Source organism: Eleutherodactylus coqui, chromosome 6 (genome assembly GCF_035609145.1).
Source record: "Eleutherodactylus coqui strain aEleCoq1 chromosome 6, aEleCoq1.hap1, whole genome shotgun sequence".
Taxonomy (NCBI): domain Eukaryota; kingdom Metazoa; phylum Chordata; class Amphibia; order Anura; family Eleutherodactylidae; genus Eleutherodactylus; species Eleutherodactylus coqui.
The window spans coordinates 87,241,495-87,265,740 of record NC_089842.1 but is presented as its reverse complement, the minus strand read 5'-3'; the positions used below and the strand labels follow the sequence as shown (position 1 = coordinate 87,265,740).

General features: G+C 42.9%; 1 protein-coding gene across 6 annotated transcripts in view; it reads right to left on the bottom strand.

Moving 5' to 3' along the window:
• ARHGEF1 (Rho guanine nucleotide exchange factor 1) overlaps positions 1–24,246 on the bottom strand; it is a 94,220-nt gene that overhangs the window by 43,321 nt on the left and 26,653 nt on the right. For all 6 annotated transcript variants that reach the window (XM_066607115.1, XM_066607114.1, XM_066607116.1 and 3 more), the window contains exons 2-6: positions 15,619–15,679; positions 9,539–9,610; positions 7,734–7,847; positions 5,144–5,242; positions 3,827–3,869 (exon numbers count right to left, since the gene is read on the bottom strand). In XM_066607115.1, coding sequence (XP_066463212.1) covers positions 3,827–3,869; positions 5,144–5,242; positions 7,734–7,847; positions 9,539–9,610; positions 15,619–15,636 — 346 coding nt within the window. In that variant the 5' untranslated portion in view covers positions 15,637–15,679. The remainder of the gene's footprint in view (positions 1–3,826; positions 3,870–5,143; positions 5,243–7,733; positions 7,848–9,538; positions 9,611–15,618; positions 15,680–24,246) is intronic.

Here is a 24,246-nt window from a genome sequence, read left to right as displayed (position 1 = left end):
TACAGTCATACCCAGATAGTTGTCAAATCACTGATAGGACCACCTATCGGACTGTTCAGCTGAGAATGTGCAGAGGTTTAAATGAATGTATAGTTTTAAGGGGAAAGATTCAGAATAACTACATATCAATCCGCTCAGCTCCTCCTGCTCTCTAACATGATGCCGGCAGTCTGGACAGAATGTTCAAGCTGATAGACTCCCTGTAAGTTTTCTGAAAATAGCATGAAATATACCTATGACATTCCATATAGAATTAGTGAAAAATTGCTATGTGGCACTTTCCAAACTGCATTACCACACATGACCAGAAGATGGCTCTGTCCCTGCACATAAAAGTTTGACAACTTTATGGAGGGAGGAGACAGGAAAACTGTGCTGAGTTTATCAGCCTCACAGCATCTCCTCAGGAAGTGATTTGCCTTTTTGCACCAAAGCAAACTATACACACACAGTTCTCAGCACAGAAACACTGGGGCTTCTGCTGCCATACTAACAACAAAAAAGTTACAAGTAAAAAAGGCAACTTCAACAGACCGGAGTGAGAAATACAAAGTAATCACAGTATAGCACTAAACACACACGCAGTAAAGGAAATGTCCTAATGAAGCATGACCCAAAATATAATTTACAGCTTGTAACAGAATGATTATATGTCTTAAAGGGCAATTCCACCCAGAAGTATTCTTTGATTTGCAACTGCCTGTTTACTGTGAATGGAGCCAATCTCCAGCTCGCTTCACCCCCATTCACAGAACTAGTATCGCTCCTGTGTAAAAGCAATGAGCAATAGTCGCTGGGACAGTTGTCAAGCCCTAATAACCCGATAGTCGTCTTGTGTAAGGCCTCATGTCCACGGGGAAAATCAGGCCCGCTACGGATTCTTCATGGAGAATCCGTAGCGTGTCCCTCCTGCCCCGCGGACATGAGGCATTAAATCAGAATAAACTTACCCGCAGTGGTCCGTGCAGGTCTTCTCTTCTTCGCGGCCGGATCTTCTTTCTTCGGCCCGGCGGATGTGATCGGCACGCCGGCTGCGTGCCGCGCGCATGCGTCGGGCCGAAGAAAGAAGATCCTGTCGCGAAGGAAGGAAGATCTGCATCGCCCAGAGCAGGTGAGTTTAATTCAGGTGCGGGTCTCCTGCGGATCCGGACGGCTTCCATAGGCTTCAATAGAAGCCTGCGGGAGCCGTCCCCGCGGGAGACCCGCACCTAAATGGAGCATGTCCATTTTTTTTCATGCTCCAGGATTTTTGTAATTCACTTTTATTGAACATCCGCAGGTATTTATCTACCCACAGGTGGTCAATGCATCCCTATGGGGTGCGGATCTGCGTGCGGGTGATTTGCTGCGGATTTAAAATCTTCTTTTCCCCGTGGACATGAGGCCTAAAGGGACCTTTATTTTATGGTGCTCTTCGGAGGGGGCAATAAGCGTAATATTGGCGCACTCTTCCCACAAATAGGTATTGTCCGAAGCAAACAACTACTACAAGTAGTAGTGCTACATTGATTCCTAGCTTTAAAAAAAAAAGAAAAAGTAGTAATATATGGCTTTACTTGGCTGAAGACTTGTACAGACTTCAGAGCGTCTTCAATTGTATCCAGTGTCTGATAAGCTTAGCATAGGCACAACAGAAAATCCTTAGCAGCAAAAATCCCATCAAGTCATGGCGTTTTTGTTGCAGATTTTGTTGGGAAACCGCTGTGGATTTGTCGCAGATTACAGCCTTTGTATTGCTAAGGGTAAAGTCTGCAGTATAAATTAACATGCTGCAGATTTAAAATCTGTACCTCATGTCAAATTCTCTATGGTCTTTTTACATGGGTCAATTATCAAACCTCGGTTTCCCTCTAAATGATCGCTCACCCAACAATCAGGCCATGTAAAGGGGCCAAAGATCAGCCGTCGAACCTGAAAGCGCTAATTCGTTGACCGATCGGGTGTTTTAGGAGAATATAAAAATACTCGAGGCTCAGCTGCATATTTCTCCATTTAAATGGGGAGACGTACAGCCCATCAATGACAGATGTATGGGAACAAATGATGTTGCCAATCGGTCATCCCCATAGAGCAATGCTCTCTGACAATTTGCCCATTGTCGGTCAGTCAGTGATCACTAGAATGGGCAGATCATCTGCCCATGTAAAAGGGCCGCTCCGCTGTGCGCAGATGAGATTTGTTTAAATCTCATCCACTTCACTGTCTTGTAAATGCTGTGGATTTTCTGTGCAAAATTAAGATCTGCACAGGACACAATACGTGGGAACATACCCTATACCGAGTTCAAGGGAACCAGTCAGTAAACCAAGCCCAGCTCTAGGATAATGACTTGCGCCATATACAAAACTTAATTAAAACAAAAACAAGTTTGGTACAGTGTTAGCCAGTAGAGTAAAATGTGATTGTTCTCAGCAAGAGAAACCAAGTAATCTTGTAGATATGATACCTTTTAATGGCTAACAAAAATACATGATGTTATAGCGAGCTTTTGAACCTTTCTCAGGCTTATGGAATAGCTCCTAAGAGGCATACATTTATATATACATACACATGAAAAGGCACAGACATGGTGTGATTAATGCACACTTAAAACAATACCAGAACAGGATGGGTAGAGGACTAAATACTTAATTAGTCCACTGATAAGGGATGTGAAAGTTTTATGGTCTCCAAGTTGTTGATAGGTGGTCACCAGGCCAGCGTGTTTTCTCTGCTCCAAATTTCTCATTCTCCACTGATGTAAGAAGCCCCCTCCGAGGTTCATTCCAGTCTTGACAGTGTCAAAGGCTATTATAAATTTGTACTCCCAAATTCTTCTGTGATGTTGGGATTTGAAATTGCAATTGGAAAAGGTAATTCTGTGGCGGTGAGATCTCATCCTCACTCTAAGCTTTTGTCCTGTTTCTCCAACATAAAGGCCCCCAATAGGACATCTACTGCACCGGATCAGGTGTACAACATCGGACATGGAACATGTGAATTTCCCAGGGATCTTATAAGATCCAAAACTTAATGGTCACATGCCTATTTTCAAAGCCATCTCGGTGTAACAGCTGTTTATAATATTCCCACGTGGCATATAGGTTAGGAAGAGCGCTCCAGCGGGTGGTCAGGTCCATCTCTCGTCTCAGCGAGCTTTGACCGTAAACCCACCCCTCTCGGGAAGCGCTGCAAATTCTCATGAGGCTCTGACATCACTGACACACGGATTATCTATCCCGTTTGTGGACAGAATGGCTGCACTCACCTGTGTGTCAGTGATGTCAGAGCTTCGTGAGAATTTGCAGCCCAAGAAGAGGGTGGTGGGCTTACTGGCAAAGCTCGCTTGACCGCCCACCAAACCACTTTTCCTAATTTACGTGCCGTGCAGGAACATTTTGAACAGTGCTTACACAGGCATGGCTTTATAAATTAACATGGGACAGTAAGTTTTCTAAACAAGGGCAAGTGATTAGCTCTAAGCTTGGTTTACTGTCTTAAAAAGTGCTGACAAGTTCCCTTTAAACTGACAGGGCTCCAGGCAGATACATTTTACCTGCACGGATACCTTGCAGCAAACTATCAGGATTTGTGCTGCAGGATTGTCTACAATTTTCATAACCTTGTAAAGCTGGATGCCAAACAATCTGGCCATCGTTACAACATACATGGTCACCCAGCTTTCCAGAAAGGTGAAGGTAAAATCTTCATACCATAATGTGCTATCTAGAGGTAACCTGGTCTTGAAAATGACTGCGAATCTCGAGTCATAAAGGGGCAAAAACTTTATGTCTTAACAGATTGCAGTCTATTTTAGAAGTTCTAAGTCCACAATATAAGAACTCACCCAGTTCAAAGGACACACTAAGTGGAATTGGGACGCGCAAAACCTATAAGGGAAGAAAAGAAAAGCAAATGTTAGTTACTGAAGAGTTTAGAGCGATTCCTGTTCAGCGAAGAGCTGCAGACGCTCAGGAATGTTTGAGTCACTGGTGAACAATGCAGTGAAAGATTTGCCCTCAGGCTCATGTTTGTACAAGAACTCCAATTATCAGCAGCGACTAAGAGGTAGGGTCCAAAAATCACACCTAAACTATGCCTTTCACCCCTACACAGCAGTGGCAGAGCTACCAGGAATTACAGGAGAAAGTTGCATCACTTTTGATTATTTAATAAGTCAATATCCACCTATGAACAGCTTTTATCTATATAGATCCAAAATTCTGTGCTTGGTAATTTGCTAAAATATATTTGCAGGAGTAGGACTTATGTTTTTCTTATACTGAACTGCAAATGCCCTGAATAGATATTGTTGAATCATGAAATCCTGGAGGCCTTCAGCCACCACTAGAGGGAGCTAAAGAACTTACTGTATACTGTTTAAACCTTGAACACAACAATATTGCACTGTGCAGTATGCTCCCCCTAATGGTAAGTGATGGCAAGTAGAATTTTATTATTTTATTCTATGACTAAGCAGAAGATTTAGAGATCTGTAGCCGAACCTTCTAAATATTTACTGTAGTATAAAATTAAAGACATTGTTGAGCAAACTCTGCATAGTAGTAAAAGGCAGAGATTCACTTTAAGCTTTATTTACATAAAGCAGGAATCCTCCCCCTCCCTAATGTAAGACACATATAATATGTTCTAATACAATACACCTTGTCCCACTTCTAGCTATTTTCCTTCAGGAAGCAGACAGCTCTGTACATTACGCAATAACCTGGGTTGGTAGAGCAGGCTTTGTCCCATTAACTTCAGTAGCCTGCAATACCAAACCACGCCACTGTGCAATGTGCAGAGCTGTCCGCTAGGATTGGGCAATTGCTTTAAAGATGTTCTTCGAAACTATAACATTGATGGCCTATATCTAGGATAGGCCATCAATATTGGGTCACTCCGGGTCCAACCTTGAGTTGAACAAACTGCACTACCCGGAACAGCCACATGTACAAACAGGTTGTTGCACCTATGTAAATAAGGATGTGAAGCAATGTAACCCCTTTGCTATCTTTATTGGTGCACTTCCAATAGTTGAACTTCCTCTAATCACAGACTGATGGTAGTTCTCTAATATACAAGACCAGGAAAGATGATACAAATGTCAAAAAAAGAGAATAAAAATTTACTGACACAGCTGACTATAATACTGCATACTCACTGCACCCTTCATCAGGAATGTGTTGTAGAAATCTGTAAAGGATTTCTTTCCCTCTTTGGCTGAAAGACTCCTTAAAATCTCTACATGCAAGAAGCAGAGCTGCAGAAAAAAAAGATTAGAGAACAATAAACATGATATTGTATAAACCACAATGCACCCATCAAGCAAAAATCTGCTGCCACCTGCTGGCAAGGTCAAGCATCTCAATAGACACTTTCCACTGTGTGCCAATGAGCGCTCAGACCGTATGTATAACCTATGTGTACTTTAAGGGTTTGTATGCCATTACAAGGTAATTTTGAACAAACAGCGCCACTTTTGCCCATTGTTGGGTCTGGTATTGCAACTCAAAGCCATTCATTTGAAAAAAGTCCAATTACTGCAGGATCATTCCTCATAGACTACAGAAAGGGGCATGCTAATCAGCATTGTAAGGAGCATTACTGAAAACTTTGGGGGCATTCTTGAGCAGAATGGGACGGAACCTAAAATGTACTGTGATCTGGCAAGTATAATGCTAGCTATAGGAGGCCAATTTTGCTATGTGATATAAAACAGTGTGTGTCATCATGGAAGGTGTGGAAGCCATTGAGGGTGAATCACATCACTGAAACAGCTGAACTCCACAAAGGTCCAGAGGAGGTCTCATATACACAGTAGACCAAACTTCTGTAAACTTCTACAGACAATAGGAAATGTTGTTCAATCACCCAGAAAGTCTGAAAATGAAGCAAGTGATCTGACTGGTTGTCCAGGGCATTACATCCTGTTCTGGTCTACAAAGGTTTTTATAAATTGGATCCATTTTTATATGGTTAATGCAGGTGACGTTCACATTGCCGGATCTCAATCCCTACAAAATCGCATTGTAACGACTACATACGTGTATAGACCACTAGTTCTGTCAAAAGTGTCCCATAAATGACAATAAAAAGCTGACATTTGTACGTCTGATCTACTGATTGAGACTAAACCCTCAACATAATAGGGATCGGACACACCTGTAATAACCGAGATGAGCATCTGAGAGCAGCATGAAGGAGAGAAAGAGAATAAATAAGCACAACCATTACAGACAACGTCCATCACAGAAGCTACATGTTTGACCTTGTGGCTCTCACTATTTTGGAAGAGGGTCCATTCATGGGATATAAGCTCAATATTTAAAGAGATTGTTCCACGTTATACAATAAGCCATGGCCGATTGAGGTTATATCTCAATATTCCCAGACTTGTGGTGCTCGAGGCAGGGTAAGAGTTGTAATATTATAACAGCCGGAGGAGCCACAGGTTGGGCAATATGTACAGTGACAACCCAAGGTTAAAGTGACCATTTATTTTCAAGACAAAATTATTTTCCTGGACCAAAAGGAGAAGATATCACCTGCTGTCATTTTTCTATGCCGATGTCCCCCCAATTCACTGCTTCAGGATCCAGTTTCCAGCTGTTCAAGTTGGCTGCAGCAATTTTCTTGCTACCTAATCCACACTGTGCACTGCTCTGATTGGCCAGTACTGATCATGTGAACAGTGCTGGCGAAGTGTAGAGCAGGTATAATGCACTGGTGGTCAAATGCACTGTAGGTAGACTAAAGATTGCATCAGCCATCTTGGCCAGCTGAAAACATGACCCTAAACCAGCGGATCAGAGGGGCATCAGAAGACCAACAGCAGGTGATACAACAGCCTCACTCCATCCTCAGAACAAAATTTTGTATAGAAAGGTCGTTTTAAGTCTTTAACATCGTATCTAGAGATGAGCGAGCGTACTCGGAAAAGCACTACTCGCTCGAGTAATTTGCTTTATCCGAGTATCGCTGTGCTCGTCCCTGAAGATTCGGGTGCCGCTGCGGCTGACAGGTGAGTCGCAGCGGGGAGCAGGGGGGAGCGGGTGGGAGAGAGGGAGAGAAAGATCTCCCCTCTGTTCCTCCCCGCTCTCCCCTGCAGCTCCCCGCTCCGTGCCGACACCCGAATCTTCAGGGACGAGCACAGCGATACTCGGATAAAGCAAATTACTCGAGCGAGTAGTGCTTTTCCGAGTACGCTCGCTCATCTCTAATCGTAACATATTAATGACTACTCCTTGCTCATACCTTCTAAATGTCTGGTTTTGCAAGGGATTGCACACCAAAGACACACCCTTAAAAAGGGATGAGGAATAACTAAATATACCCAAAGTGGGTATTTCTGTGTGTTTCCAGGGGCAGTTTAAAAAATATCTGATAAGCGGGGATTTAAATATTGGGAAGGGGCTTGTGACATATGAAAAAGTTCAGATTCCTTAGCAAAAATAAAAAAATATATATATTATAAATAATAAAAATGGTCAACTAAAATATTGCACCAGATTGACTGGGATTGACATCCGTAGGATATCTGGAGTAAATTCATTATCATGATCAACCAGACATCAATATGTCTGACATAAGAATTTGATTTGGGAAAAACTGGTTTGCACATGTTCATACTCTATCTAATATGGAGAGGTTCTATTCTTGAAACATCTCATAACTCTCTCAGTAATTAAAAACACAATACAAATATAATCCGTGTTAGTACGAGAAACGATTTTGGTTACATATCTTCTTACCAGTGGGCTTGGGTCAAACTGAAGTACAACATGGTTCAGGAAGACCATAATATAAGCAGGATGATCTTTTACAAGCTCAATACTCTGGAAGTAACTCTGCTGGTCATCCACATTCTGGGGAGACAAACCGTGGAAAGAGTAAATGGAAGGAGAAAGCCATGGAGAGCGTAGAAATCAGTCGGAGGCAGCAGAATTCGATGGTCTCAAAGTGATAGTCTAGTAAAGGAGATAGTGAGGTAGGGGTAGGTGGGAAACATACAGATATGGAGGACAGAGGTAAGTGTACGAGATGATAAAATGAAAAGATGATGAAGAGCAGAGACGGTGAGATGAAGAATGGAGACAGGAGAAGAGATGGTGAAGATGGTGAGCAGAAGAAAAGAATCAGGGGAATAAGACGGTGGTGTGAAAAATGGAGACAATCTAAAGAAAAACATGAGGTGAAGAGCAGAGACAGTCAAAGGAATAAAATGGTGACGAGAAGAAGAAAGGCGAAAGGAAAAAGATAGCCAAGTGAGTAAAATAGTGAGTAGGCGAAGACACAAGTCCAAGCAGATCTGGGTGAACAATGTGTTGGGCCCTAGGCGCAAAGGTGAATTTAGGCCCCTTCCAAACATAAATATACACAATAACTACTCCTAAGTCAATATCAGGTCACAGGTGGAGCAGTAGTATGTTTTTGGATTGCATTTACAAACTACTATCCATGTACAAAAGAACAGCAGTCTAAGCTGGTCAGGGTCATATCAGAAATTCACTATTCAGAAAATGTGTTTTCAAGTTGTTCTAAGGGCAAATTCTGTTTGCTTCTTCAAAAGAAACCATTTTCAATTTACACAAGTCGGACACATGGGCTCCCATGCTGATGTTATGTCTCTGTGTGTGCTATAGAGAGTTAATGAAGAAAGCCTGTTTTCTCCATGTTTAGTGTGTAAAAGAAATCATAATAGAAGGCTCCTCCAACCAGCCCAAAGAGAACTAAAAATTAGAGATCTATTCTGCTAAAATAGGAATATAGAATTTTCAGCTCACTAAATCACACACATCAAAACACAATACCCGCGGGCCGTACTATGACTTTCATCTCATTCTATATGGCCCACCGATAGGCCTCTGGCTGGCCTGCATCCCTACAAGCATTCCACTCACCCAGCCTACAGCTTCGGTCAGTCTTTCTTCGCTTTTTTACACTCTTATATATCTTACCAGCCCTTGCTGATTCTGGACCCTAGTCATGTGCAGAGTTGGCCTAATGATTAAAACGGTCTTGGGTCCATCACACAATTCAACAGAAAGTAGACTGAGATATTAAAGGGGTTTCTCACTAAAGTAAATGACTGTGTATTTTTCTATAATATGCCATCACTTACAGAATATGGTGGTCAGAATACCAGGACCCACCGAAATCCTTAGAATTAAAGAGCCTCGGTGGTATTCTAGTATTGCTGTATTTGCAGTTCCCTGTATAGCGGGTAGCTTTATTTGTATAGCGCCAACATATTCCACAGTGCTTAAGCTGCGCAGGGACTTCAGTCTCTGCATTGGCTAGGATTCCAGATGTCTGATCCCCTTGACCGAAGTAATATGGTATATCAAGTAATATGCCATTCCAAGATTGAAATACCCCTTTAAGGTCTATATGTGAAGGATATGTTGAATTTAACTGTATAGATATTAAATAAGGGGGTCCTAATTCAATGACTTGGTGATGAGGAGTCAATGAAACCATAACGAGTGTCAGATTTAGATGAAGGGAGTATGAATAGAGTAGAGTAGTTACAAAACTCTTGTCCACCAACACTTACTGGTTCAATGTCATTCTCAAAGTCTTCATCCTCTGCTCCAATGATTGACATAGCCCCCATGGAATGGAAACCCTGCGTGGATAGCCAACAAAGCAGAGAAAATGTTGGTGTACAATCCAAAGGAAAACCGAAGCCATAACATAATTTACAGGAACATATTAATTCTATCAGTACACAATTAAAAAAAAACAAACAAGATTTACATACACTGGAGATAGTAAATGTCACAGATTACAAAAAATAGCAAAAGGGGCTTAGATAAGAACATTCCCAGCTACGACTGCTTACAGCTACGGTTTAGGAGACCCATGACACTTTTTTATATGTAGGTCTTTAAGGCCAAGAGAGATCATATCGGTGTTGCAATTACCTTTTTTTTCTGTTTCATCATAAAAGTAAAAATCTGAAAATGAAAGAGTGCCAGATCCATCACATAATGGACCCCACGGACTTATACTGGAGTCCATTGGGCGCGGTTATAGTGTCCACCGTTTTGGCAGAAAAAAAACAAAACACAGTGCTTCATGCTACACTATCTTTTCTGGTAACTGTGACAGAATCTGCAACGGAGGCCTCCAACGCAGATGTGAACAGAGCCTTATTTTGACGTAGTTTGTCCAATACTTGGTATATTGTAAGTATAAATAATGCTCATGTTATCAGCCAGCCAGCAGGAAGCAGATCCACCGACTAGGAAACTCCCCATTATTTTCTGTTCCAGAACTTATCTAACTTCAGAAGTGCACCCATTAAAAAAGAAACTACACGATGCTATGTGTCATGCAGCAGAAAAAATGAGGCGAGAAGAGATACAAAAATACTTCAAACTTTTAAGATAAGGACTCTCAAACCCTGGAATTTTTATGATTACTGAAACACATGCTTGAGTGTAAGGACATTTTGTGATAACCAAACATAGACCCTTCAGATATGGAAGAAGACATTTTATTCAAACTGTAGGCCAATAGTGGCCAGGAACCACATGCAGCTTGACGGTCTATTTCCTGTGGCTCCTGACTGCCCAACACATGTGATCCTTTCTGCCCAATCTGCAGTCCTTGAATTGTAGACAGCAGTGTAGGACTATGGAGGAGAGATTATGGTGCGGTGTTCTAGAAGCACTGCTGTTACGGACACAAAATTATGGCCATTTTGTAAAGTGTGCGCAAAGTTACAGGCAATTTTGTGTTGATGTTGCTACTCTACTGGCACTACTGGCCTAAATTGGCTGTACAGTGGTTGACACTACTGTATTAGTACAGGGATTGGAGCTTCAGGAAGATAATTTACAAATACATGTAGGAGCAAATGAGACTGCAAAAAGGACCCTGTAACTATTTGCAGAGACTTTGTATATCTAGGCAGGAAAGTGAAGGAACTAGGAGCACAGGCAATCTTCTCATCTATACTCCCAGTGGATGGCCATGGAATAAGGAGATGGAACAGGATTCTGGAGGTGAACAATTGGCTACGTCGATGGTGGCATCAGCAAAGGATTTCTAGATCATGGAGTGAATTACCTATATGATGGACTCCTTGCTATAGACAGGTTGCACCTTACAAAGACAGGTAAGCATATATTTGGCAGGCACCTTGCTACACTCGCCCATAAAGCTTTAAACTAAAACAATATTGGAAGGGAAGTGAAAGGCCAGGTAAAAATAAACAAGTAATGAATACATTTGAGAACCTTGCTATTAGAAGTGGAAAGAAAGAACACAGACAAAAAATTCTGAAGGAATGTAGAGGAGCAAGAGACACCGATCACAAACTAAAATGTGTCTATACACAAATGCCCAGAGCATGGGAAACAAACAATAGGGATTGGAGCTCCTAACACAGGAACAGAAATAGGATGTCATAGGCATCACGGAAACTTGGTGGAAAGATATACACGAATGGAATACAAGGCTTGAAGGATACAACTTATTTATAAGAAACAGACTTCATAAAAGGGGAGATTCAAGCTTCAGAGCATGGGAGTTCTGTAGAAACGGTTTGGGTAAGACTATAAGGAGAGAATAACAGAAAGGACACCATTGTAGGCATTTACTATAGGCCACCTGGACAAGCAGAAGATATGGATGAACTCTTTTTACATCAGATGGCCAAGTTTTCAAAAAAGTACAAAATATATGATCATGGGAGATTTTAACTATCCAGACATTTGTTGGGAATCTCTCTCAGGTAAAAGTAATGGATCCAACAAATTCTTATCTGCTCTTGCTGACAACTTTACCTTCCAAAAAGTATGAGAGAAAACACGAAGATCTCGTATCTTGGACCCAATTCTTACTAACAGGGAGGAAATGGTTGATGAAATACAAGTAGCTAGGACCTTATGAGGCAGTGATCATGTTATTCTTGAATTTTGGATAAAAAGGGGAGAAAGACCTGAGAAGACTCAGACCTCAAGTTCGGATTTTAGAAAGGCAGATTATAATGGACTCAGAAAGAGGGTATGAAGACTCCAATGGCTGGATGTTCTCAGGGACAGAAAGGTCCAAGAAGGTTGGGAAATATTGCGAAATGATATTCTCAAATCACAATCGTTAACAATCCCTAAAAGAAGGAAGATTGGGAAGCATTTAAAGAGAACTCGCACATATGTTAAAAAGGAAGAAAATATGTTTATCAAATGGAAAGAGAGGGGAATATCTAAAGAAGAATATAATGCGGTCTGCAGAGTCTGTAGGGCAAGTGTCAGAAAAGCTCAAGCTAATAATGAATTGAGGCTTGCAACAAAAGCCAAAAGCAATAAAAAAGGATTTTGGGGGTATATCAAAAGCAAATGAAGAGTCAAAGATGCTATTGGATGCTTACAAGATGAAAATGGTGAATTGATTAAGAATGATGTTGAGAAGGCCGAAGTTTTAAATTTCTATTTTGTATCTGTTTTCTCTGAGGGGGAACACCTATGGCCCTTTTACATGGGCCAGCAGTCGTTTAAATAACTGCACAATCGCTAATATTACCACTAATGTCGTCAGCACTCATGTACAGCATTTAGACTGAAAGATTTCTCAGTAGGAACCCAACGAATTAGTGATTGTTTTCTTTTGCTCTATGAAAATTAGTGATGATCCAATCGTGAACGTATAGTGAGCAATTTTTTTTCGCATTTACAATGAACGAATATTCCTCAAATTCGTTCATTTGAACGAATTCTGAGTGATATCGTTACTAGAGATGAGCGAGAGATGAAAGGTTCGGGTGCCGGCGGCAGGCAGGGAGCTGTGGGGAAGAGCGGAGCGGAACGGAGGGAAGATCTCCCTCTCTCCCCCCCGCTCCCTCCTGCTGACAGGCGCTACTCACCGCTCCCCCGCGCCGGCACGTGAACCTTTCATCTCGAGCGGGCAGGTACTCGCTAAAGGTAATGCTCGCTCGAGCAATTGCCTTTACCGAGTATACTCGCTCATTTCTAATCGTTACGTGTAAATAGGCCATAAGTTCACTTAAATGAATTCAAGTCTCAAGGTTCAGATGAATTACATCCTAGGATACTAAAGGAAGAAACAAAGGTAATTGCTGAACCACTCCCTGTAATCTTGGAAAATTAATAGAGAACAGGAGAAGTCCCAGAAGATGGGAATAACATATCCACTTCTCCAATCTTCAAAAATGGGAATACCAGGAAACTACAGCCCTGTGAGCCTGACTTCTTTACCAGGAAAGATCTTTGAAAAAATTATTAAACAGCATGTATGCAAGTACTTGGATGAGAATGGAGTAATTAAGCAGAGCCAGCATGGGTTTGTAACAAACAAGTCATGCCAAACTAATCTAATCTCCTTCTATGACAGAATCACTAACTGGGTTGATCAGGGACATGCTGTAGATTAAGTATATCTTGACTTTAATAAAGCATTTGACAAAGTATCTCAACCATACTCATTGAAAAAAAAAAGATCAAATATGGGATTGACAAGGCAACTGTTAGGTGGATTCACAACTGGCTGAGTTATTGTATTCAAAGAGCGGTCATAAGTGGCTGTAAATCTAATTAAAAGAATGTATCGAGTGGGGTACCACAAGGCTCTGTCCTAGGCCCAGTGTTTTTGAACATTTTTATAAATGATCTAGATGAGGAAATTGAGGAGAAACTGATCAAATTTGCAGACCATACAAAGCTAGGAAGGATAGCTAACACTAAAGAAGAGAGAGAGGATTCAAACAGATGTAGACGAGCTTGAATAATGGACAGCTTGCAAAAAAGGCTGAGAGGAGACTTAATAGCTGTCTACAAATATCTGAGGGGCTGTCACAGTGCAGAGGGATCAGCCCTATTCTCGTTTGCACAAGGAAAGACTAGAAACAATGGGATGTAACTGAAAGGGAGGAGACACAAATTAGATATTAGAAAAAAACTTTCTGACAGTGAGAGTGATCAATGAATGGAACAGGTTACCACAGGAGGTGGCGAGTTCTCCTTCAATTGAAGTCTTCAAATACAGGCTGCACATCGGCACATCTGTCTGGCATGATTTAGTAAATCCTGCACTGAGCAAAGGGTTGAACCAGGTGACCCTGGAGGTCCCTTCCAACTCTACCATTCTATGATTCTATTATGTAACCCTAGTATGCAAGTATTCTCCCACAAGGACTACTATTTGAAACAATTCAGGAGTCAATGGTTACTTCACTAGATTTGGGCACTTAACACTATTAGGCTTCTTTCACATGAGCGCATATCGGCATACCGTTTTCACAGCCAGACAATACACACTACGTTGGGAGTAAAAATCTGGTGAACGGGCGCACAAATCAAACGTTTGTGCGCCCGTTCATATGGCCTGGTGAGGCCGGCGCAAATGCGCACTGCCCATTTCCCCTCCCTCCCCATCGCAGGCTCATTTCTTGTTCCTACTCGCTCACTCTGTGCAATGGGAGGGGGTGGGACGGAGCGAAGCTAAGCGCAGGTCCACCCTGCCTCCTTCCATTGATGGCTATGGACAAGGGGCAGGAAGAGGGAGGGCGCTGGCCCCGCCCACATCCCGCCATTGCACAGAACGAGCGGGGAGGAATGAGAGGTGAGCCTGCACGGGTGGGAAGGGAACAGAAAGGGAGTTTAGCAGCTACGCTGCTAAACTCCCTCCCACCTACGTCTGCTGCCATGGGCTCCCATAGAAGCCCATGCAGCGGCCAACATATTCCAGCCCAAAAGATAGTTCCAGGACTATCTTTTGGGCCCGACATAAAAAAGCCTGGCACTATATTGGCATGGTCGGGCTTTTTAACGTCTCAGAAATTCGCCCATGTGATCTGATGCACTGAAATCCAACGCATCAGATCACAGCGCATATCGGGCCGCTGTGAAAATGGCCGGCCAATATGCGCTCATGTGAAAGAAGCCTTAGTCCTAGGATTAAAACTATGGTCAGTGTTGCATCTGTTGCACCTGCTTCAAACCTGCCATAACTGAGGCTCTCAAATGACAGCTATCCTTTATTTTAGATGCAAGAGGACAGTTAGCTAGTCACACCTGCTACAGGGTGTCCTAAAAGAGATCTGGGGTTTGCTGGTTGGCATTTACAAAGTAAAGTACAGCATGAAAAATACAATGAACAAGCTTTTATACAACAGTCTCATTTGACACAACTTGAATACCCATCCCTCCTTTTACTGACACCAATGTGGTGCAACTGCATAAAAAGGAGAAAAAAATACCCTTTGAGGGCTTGCTCACATCTCTTTAGCAACTCTAACCACCCGTCCCTTCAGGTGTACATTTAAAATCCCAAAAATGGAACCTCTCTCGAGTATTACAGAAAACTGCTAAAACAGAGATGAATAGGTTTCCATTCATTAGTGCCAGAAAGAAAAACATGGCAGACAGTGCTTTTCTTTCCAGCACAAAATATCACAAATGAACGGAAACCTGCCAAAACGGAGACCTGTGGTTCATTGTTTCGGCCATTTTCTATAATGCCCGAGATAGGTTCCATCCAGTTTATGTGCACGGATTCCGTTTCGGGATTTTAAAGGTATACACCGACAGGACCAGTGAACGGAGCCAATAATTAGATACGAGTCCTTATATCTACTGATAGATCTCAAGAATGACCACTGGAAACACTCACCCCATCTTCTTGATCCATTTTAATAATCTGTTGAACAGGGAACCCAGAGAGCACAAGTCACCTAAAAAGATGAAAGGAAGAGTTACTGAACATTTTCAATAGACAATTATTCAAAGCCCATATAATACACATAAGCCCAAATGATGCAGAGGAGCAGAATTCCTGTTATGCTGAAAAATAGCAAAACAGCTGATCCGTCTGCCCGCTCTTCCCCACCGCCGGCTCTGGGTGTCTGCTGCTGTTTTGTTTACAGCCTGTGATGTCCCATAAACATGTCATAACAACCAATGACAGCAATAATCACTGAATGCTACCACTGGCTGCAGCAGCGTATTTGGAGACAACTCAGGCTGGCTGCAGCCTGTAAAGAGGACGCCAGTAGGGAGACCGGAGATGGTGGCGAAGGACGAGCTGGAAGAGGAGAGTATCAGCTTATTTGTTACATTATATCATGGGGGACCCTTTAGGTTGCACTTTCAGAACTCAGACAACCCCTTTAAGGGCCTTTTACATGACCCGATAATTTGCCAAGAATGTTCCTAGGAATATTCTTTTGTCCCATCATCAGGAAATGTAAAGGTGCGGCCGATCATCTTACAAACAAGCGTTCATCAGGTGATCTCAACTTTTACCCAACATAAAAATTATAGTTAGCAGTGCAACATCTCCCCGTGTGAACAGAGGATGTACTGCTGACAATGATGTAGGTCTATGGGGATGAGTATTTGTATGACTGATCGTTCGTCCGGTAATAGGGTCCGAATTGCCAGTGTGTAAACTCGGTGGACGAGTGTCAACCTCTTTGATCGGCACTTTTCTTTTACTGTAAAATGACCTTTAAGACCATTTTGCTAGAGCCAATCATGAATGAGCATTCATTAAAATACTTGTTCACCTAACATCTACCCTGTGTAGACAGAGCAGCGACCAGCCAACGAATGAGAAAATGCTCATTTATCAGCTGATCACATCCTTTGTGCAAAAGTGGGTTGTGCTGCCAACAAAAGCGAGTGACCAACAGCAATTATAATGGGGAACGAGCAATCATATGAACGATCATTTGTCCCCCTACAGAGTCTGATTGGCCTGTTTGAAGGCCAAGGTAAAAAAAAAAATGCCAATCTTGATGATCAGAACTTGTTGACGCCAACAGATGGCCCACAGAAAATCAACAGGGCATGTAAGTAAAGGGTGCCCAAACTTTTTTACAAGTCTGTATTTATACATAATGTACATATATATTGTCATGCTAGGATACGACAACAAGCATTTGGACTGACAGGTAACAAAATAGCATGGAGGTGTCAATCCTGCTCCTTGTACCACATACAGAAGAACAGGATGGGGGGGGGGGGGTGATAGCTGATGAGTGAGAATGAGAAAAAAGGATGAGTGAGCAGAATGCGGAGCACGGGATGGCCCGTCAGGAGGTGGCGAGAGGAATCCCAGGTATGTAGAAGATAAATCTCCACATGCCCCCACTCTATGCATGCCCCATGGTAGCCCACTGTTCAGCAAAAGTGGCACAGACCCGGACCGTCACTATTGTCAATTTCATCCCCCTTCCCATCCTCCTCCCTCAGAATGACAGCTGCTGCCCATTGGAGAGGGGTACAGCTGGAATGTGCAGTTTAATCCCAGTCTCTGTTACATACAGTCAAGCTCAATGCCCTCTGTCATGCCAATGCTAACCCTTCATGTGCATAGCTGGCACTGCCCATGTTAGCTCATAGAAAGATCTTGTAGTCTGGGCAGCTCTAAAAACAAAAACAACAACTCCTCCTCGGCTGACGGAAAACTTAATTAAACTGATTTATACACTGAAGGAAAAAGATCGTAAAACTTTCATGTACCAAAATAAACATGCAGCGAGGAGCCATAGACCGCGACAGGGCGCAGTCACATGACCGACGACCAAAATCTTTCCCCTGTTGAAAAATCCGAATGAGAAATTTTACTTGATCTAGGAAATAAATATTCTGTTAAATAAATGTTACTACAGGATCATCTACAAAGAGGAAACATCGTCTGAATGCAAGCATTCCGGTTACCAAGCTATGTACCAACATAAATGTAATAAAGGAGTTGTCCTTTTTGAAATATCCATTCTTGTTAGAAGTCCTGGACCTCCAGCAATCCGCTGCAAGCTGTGCGGGAAACCAGCAGTAAAGGTTTCATTTACCTGCAGCACCACCACAGGAGAAAAGAGGTATTACACAGCTCCAACTTAAATCAATGGGCTGTCTATGTAATACACGGACCTGCCATGTCCTCCAGGAAGAGAGACTCTTTGTGGCCGCCTTTCACTGTGGCTGGTGATTTTCCCCGTATTCCCTGTATCAATTCAGTATTCTCTAAGAAAAAGTATATGAGAATGGGTTTTGAAATAAATAAGTAAATAAAATTACGACACTGATCTATATGTGGTCCTGGCTGTATCCATGGCAACTGGAATTAAACACATCTAGATTTTTGTTTTTATCAATGTCCCAAAATGTTATGTGCTACAGAATAGTTTCAAACACCATCCTGTCTGGATAAAGCAGTGTTCATCCTGAGCCTCCTAGTTCATTAATAGACTTAAAGGCCTACAGAAAATATTGACACTGAGGATGCCTTCACCAAAAAGAAATCGCACAAGATTGGGTGAAAATGCATGATGACGAAACTGATGATTTTCAATGGTTTCATTGTCATTTGCGATGTTTTCACTCCTGCGTGGAAAGAGAATCGCAGCATGTCCTTTCCATTTGCGATATCGCCCATTGTTTACAATGGGACTGACAGCAGCAGCAGCACCGGCCCCACTGAAAACAATGGAAGAACATTGCGATCCCTTGTCGCGGCTGCGACAGCTGCGGTGGGGGATTCCTACAGCCCCACAGGGATGCCAGGCTGTTGCATCCAGGGGTTTTCACAGATCTCCAATGGGGCCGGCATCAGCAGCGTTGGCCCCACTGAAAACAGTGGGAGATCATTCAGATCTCCTGCTGCGGCAGGGATATAGGGAACCCCCGCAGCGATGCGAGGCTGTTTTCCATGTGAAAACGCCTCACATTCAGGGTTTTTTCAGAAGGATTGCGAGGGTGATATTGGGCCGTGAATCACTGCCCAATATCGCCCTCGCCGGTGTGTCGGAATCTGATGCAGATTTTTCCGCCTCTAAAAACTGCGGTAAAAATCCACAACTGAGGGAATTTCTGCCGCGGCTATACAAATGTTTAACGGAGCAGATCTGTATGGGAATTTAGGGCTTCTCAAAAAAAAAAGCCATGTGCAGAATTCAGGAAGCGGATACTGCATACATATGGTGTGGAGTCCATAGTCGTAGTCATAGTAACATAGTATGTTAGGTTGTATGAAGACAATGTCCATCTAGTTCAGCCTGTTAACCCCCCCCCCCCCCACCTCGTTGGTCCGGAGGAAGGCAAAAGAAAAAAAAAAAACTAGTCAATTTAGCTCATTTGGAGGAAAAAAATTCCTTCCCGACTCCATAATGGTAGCCAGAGTAATCCCTGATCACGTCAAGAAGTGATGTCACTGCCTAAGGATACATTTGTATGGGGCGGAGATTCCACAGAATTTCTGCGGCAAATTTTGCATCCAAAACAGAGTCAAATCGCACACCTATATGTGTACCTGCAGCTGATTTCAGCAGATCCAGGGCTCATCTCACCCCCCAATTCTTAGCGTGTAACCCTTCTCCCAGTACCCGGTGTCCTGTAATGAGTGGAGCTCCGCTGGTCAGGTGATGCCACTTCCAAACTACTAATAGTACTCAGTAGCAGATGACACAAAATTATACAATATAATTAATGCAATGGAGGACAATGTGCGGCTACAAACGGACCTGGATAAGCTGGGGGCTTGGGGAGAAAAATGGCAAATGAAGTTCAATGTTGATAAATGTAAGGTTATGCACATGGGCAGGAGAAACGGATGTCACCAATATACACTAAATGGGGTACTGCTAGGGAAAAGCGATATGGAAAAAGACCTGGGGGTACTAGTGGATTGCAGACTAAACTGGAGTAACCAATGCCAGTCAGCTGCTGCAAAGGCAAATAAAGTCTTGGGGTGCATTAAAAAAGGTATAGGGGCGAAGGACGAGAACATTATCCTCCCCCTATATAAGGCACTAGTCAGGCCTCACATGGAATACTGCGCACAGTTCTGGTCACCGGCGCTCAGGAAAGATGTTACAGTGCTGGAGGGGGTTCAAAGAAGGGCAACTAAATTAATACATGGAATGACGGGACTGGAATACCCAGAGAGGCTATCAACATTGGGATTATTCACCCTGGAAAAAAGACGGCTAAGGGGTGATCAAATAACTATGTATAAATACATGAGGGGACGATACAAGGATCTCTTCCATGATCTGTTTACACCCAGGACTGCGACGATAACAAGAGGGCATCCGCTATGTCTAGAAGAAAGCAGGTTTCATCAGCAATACAGAAAAGGCTTCTTTACTGTAAGAGCAGTTAGACTGTGGAACTCTCTGCCTGAGGAGGTGGTGATGGCAAAATCCATAGAGGAGTTTAAAAGGGGACTTGATGTCTTTCTGGAGAGGAAGGATATTATAGGTTATAATTCTTAGGTTAATTGTTAATCCGGGTTTACAGGCAGGTAGGAACTATTAGGGGTTGATCCAAGGAACAGTCTGATTGCCATTAGGGAGTCGGGAAGGAATTTTTCCCCCAAAAGGGCTAATTGGCTTCTGCTCTTGGGGGGTTTTTTTTGCCTTCCTCTGGATCAACAACACAGGAGGATAGACAGGCTGGACTAGATGGACATTGTCTTCATTCGGCCTTACATACTATGTTACAAACTGTTACTATGTTATGGATTTTAGTGCAGAAATGGTGCAGAATTTTCCATAGTGGAAAGTTCCACAGCAAATTTCGCAGCATTTCCACCCCGTGGGAATGTACTCCAACAAAAAAAGAGCAAGAAGTGCAAATGTTGCGGTTTTGCACAGCATTCGGTCTACGGGAAACCAAATGACAATACTACTCCAGGTATTAGAATAGCGGTCGTGAGCTGTAGTCACACAGCCTCTGTTACCTGCAGCCTCAGCCACTAAAACTGAGAAATGGCTGAAGAGGATATTTAAAGACGTCACGTATGATGGCGACTCAAGACTTTAGATTTCAAGGACTCACTTTTCATTTAAAAGGGAAAGCTCTGCTTAATATCTAAATGACGTTCACCGGTTCAAATCCGAGACATGCAATAAGAGCAAAACCAAGTAGTTCTTTATGTATTTTGTTCCTTTAGGCCCTGTATAAGGTTTATTAGTTTATTGAAGCTATACGTAATTGTTGCTACAACCTGTACATGTACAGGCACATTCCTGCTACCTCTGCACATACAGTCATATGCACACTCTGTGCACTCATACATGTGCAGCTATACACCAATTTCCTCCGAAGAGTAAAAATATGGCAACTATGCAGCAGACCAGCTGAAGATAAGGCTGAAATGCCCAGGTATGTGCCCAGCCCCCGCCAGACTCTCTATCCCAATCCCTCCGTCTGCTGATCTCCTCATGCCCCCTCCCTAGGCTGGCAAATATCCAGAGAAAATCATACACTTTAATGCACAAACTTATTTAGTTGTGGTAACGAGACGAGCGCAATGAAGAGAGCGAGCTCAGGGTACCGGGGAGCGCAAGGAGAATGGAAACCAAGCAGGAAAATTGAAATTCCACCTTCATATAAACTAATATTTCCAGTCCTGTCTGGGTGGGAGCGATATTCATTCTGAGCCATTTGGTGCATGATTAAAATAAAACCTCTCAGATTTCAACATTGAGGCACCAAATTGGAAGACTGTTTCCATGTACACACGATGAGTTTTTTTAGCACACTTGTAGGGGGCTCCAATTTGAAGCAGGGGCCACCAGCAGGTTTTCAGATATGAAGGTCTGCAGGTGCAGGAAGTCGAACACCCGTCTCTAGGCCGTACTGGGATAAATGAGCATGGTTGCACAGGTGGCACATAGTAGAGTTGGTCTCTGGCATTGTAGATGCAGAATCAAGACCCACATGTCCGATGATTCAAATTGTTTTCTTGAGCAGAACTCCGAACAGTCAACTCACAGTAGTGGGAGAATACAAACTCCTTAAGATTCAAAGGTATTGCCTAGGAGGGGGGCAGATGCTAGGACCTCTTCACATGCCAAGTTCAGCTCTATGTTCAGAACCTGGGATCTACGGCCGTTGGCAGTGCTGGGCGGTGGCAACTACCACTCCGCTATCAGCAATCACAACCAGGGCACCGGGTCGTGATGGGACACTGTTAGCAGAGGGTCAGCTACAATATCCCTGCTATCACGTTAGGCTTCTGGAGACAAAGAACTCTTCTGTCATGGCATAGCTTCCTTAAATTGAGCGTGCCTAAGGTCCTAACATCTGCGCACCTGACCATCTAAAACCAAATCAGAAAAACAAAATATGCCAAGTGAGTTAAAAACAGAATATTTTCTCCCTTGGCCTAGCAGTCAAGCCATACCAACAACTTACAAAAACCAAACAGGGGAACATATATGTCTTAACTGAAAAAAAAGAGGAGTCCCCTGTTACACACAAAGACTGATGAGTACAGCAGATTGCAACATACCATTGGTCTTCACCGTTACTCAATTCTTTCCCCACCCATGAGGAGTCTAGGAGAAAAGACCACTAGTGTCCACCAATCTGGCTTATTTGGCCATTACTGGTCCAGTCTATATGGCATTAGCTGCAACATTCAGAACTCATAGGGGAAGCATCTAATTATTACTATGTATAGTTGGGTATTAAATTGTATTACTCTTCTTTGGAAGAAATACAGCGGTTAGGTTTGACACATGCTGTATACTAGGCAGGAAGTAGTCATGACAGCTGTGAACAGGTAGCCACAGATATGTAGGCAAACCACACCTAAAGACAACATACAAAACACCACCTAACCACAGACAAACACAGAACTACTGATACAGTATATACCGTACACGAACAACGGACCACATGTAGACACAACAAGACACACAATCGGCCCTGAACAAAGCGCTGCTTTCACTATCCAATATGAAGAACCGCCAACATGCTGACACTTGACTGGAGTAACGCTCTAAGGCTGGCAAAGAAACAGCAATCGGGGTCTGGAGCAGATTGGAAATCCTGGGCCCATGCATTGATCACGTGCTCTGAGGGGGGCAGTAGTGGTATATGCCCTGGATATCTCATGTTCTCATCCGCATACAAACACTTATATAGAAGTAAAAAAACAGACCTACTACAATGGAAACAGAGTAGAGAGTGAGATAAATGGTAGTGAGCTAAAAGAAAGACATGAGACAGAGGGGGTGCAACTGAGAGTAGAGGGGCAAGAGCGTGCTAAAGAGAACAGGAGATAGAAGGTGCAAAGTGAACAAGTGAGAAGGTTAGAGAGCAAGAAAGAGGCCCTGTCAAACTCCTAGCTTCCGGGTGGTGACAAGATACAATAATAGGCAAAAAATAGTGAGGGGGTCAAAAGAGGGCAGAAGATAGAGGTGAGTGAGATGGTGAAAAGCAGGGTGTGCTGTCCTCGCAGTGGGCATTACATATCTGACGCTTGTCCATGATATGGATGAAACTAGGACATGCTATGATTTTTTTTCATGTGGGTGAAAAGGCACCTGTGTGTATAGTCTAATTCGCTATAATGGGTCTGCATGCTCTCTCAAATACATGGACAGCACAAGGTTCATAAAAAACCGCCATGTGAATAAGCCATAAAGTGAGAGGGGAAAGATTGGGAAAGGCAAGACAGAAGGGTGAAATACTGGATGACAAAGCAAAACATGGAGGAGAGGTGACGAAAAGGGCAAAAGATAGAATGAAGGGGCAAGAGGGTGCAAAAGTCGACAGGAATGTGAAAGTGGCATGGATGAGATGCAGGGGGTGTCAAGAAGGTGCAAAAATAAAAAAAAGAGCAGAAGAGAAAAATCAATAGATGTATAACAGAGCAGAACCAATTATTATGAATGTGTAGGTAGTAATACACAAGAGGGTTTCATTATTTGCAGACAGTCATATAATATATATATATATTTTTTTTTAAAAGAGGAACTGAGAGGGAACACAGCATCGATGGCCAATAATACAACCTCATGTGCATCTCTAGGCGATCAAGACAAAGAATTCACAAACATCCAGAGGCGCAAGGCCTGAGGGTGACCCATGCCACATGAAATGCTTACTCCACAGCTCGGGTTTGCCATCCGCAATGACACAATACTGTTTACAGGCAACAAGAAAATAATAGGGAAACCCCTCAGACATCAATTAACCGTCTTGGCTTTGGTCTGAGCAGTTTAGAACTGAATCATTGTTGAGAGCAGATGTCTGGCTACCAATATACCCACAACATTAATGATTTAACTGCACTGACAAATGCAATACACAAATGATATACATATGTGCACACCAGAAGAGAGTCAGTCACTAAACCACTAGAGTTGAGCTTTTCTTCTTTTGCAGTGTAGTTGAATTTTACCTATTTCCCTGTCATCAGCAATTCCAACCTGGGAGGGAGATGACCGGCCAAAAGTCAAAACAATTTACCACTCTTGGTCACAACTTTCTCACACATTCTTGG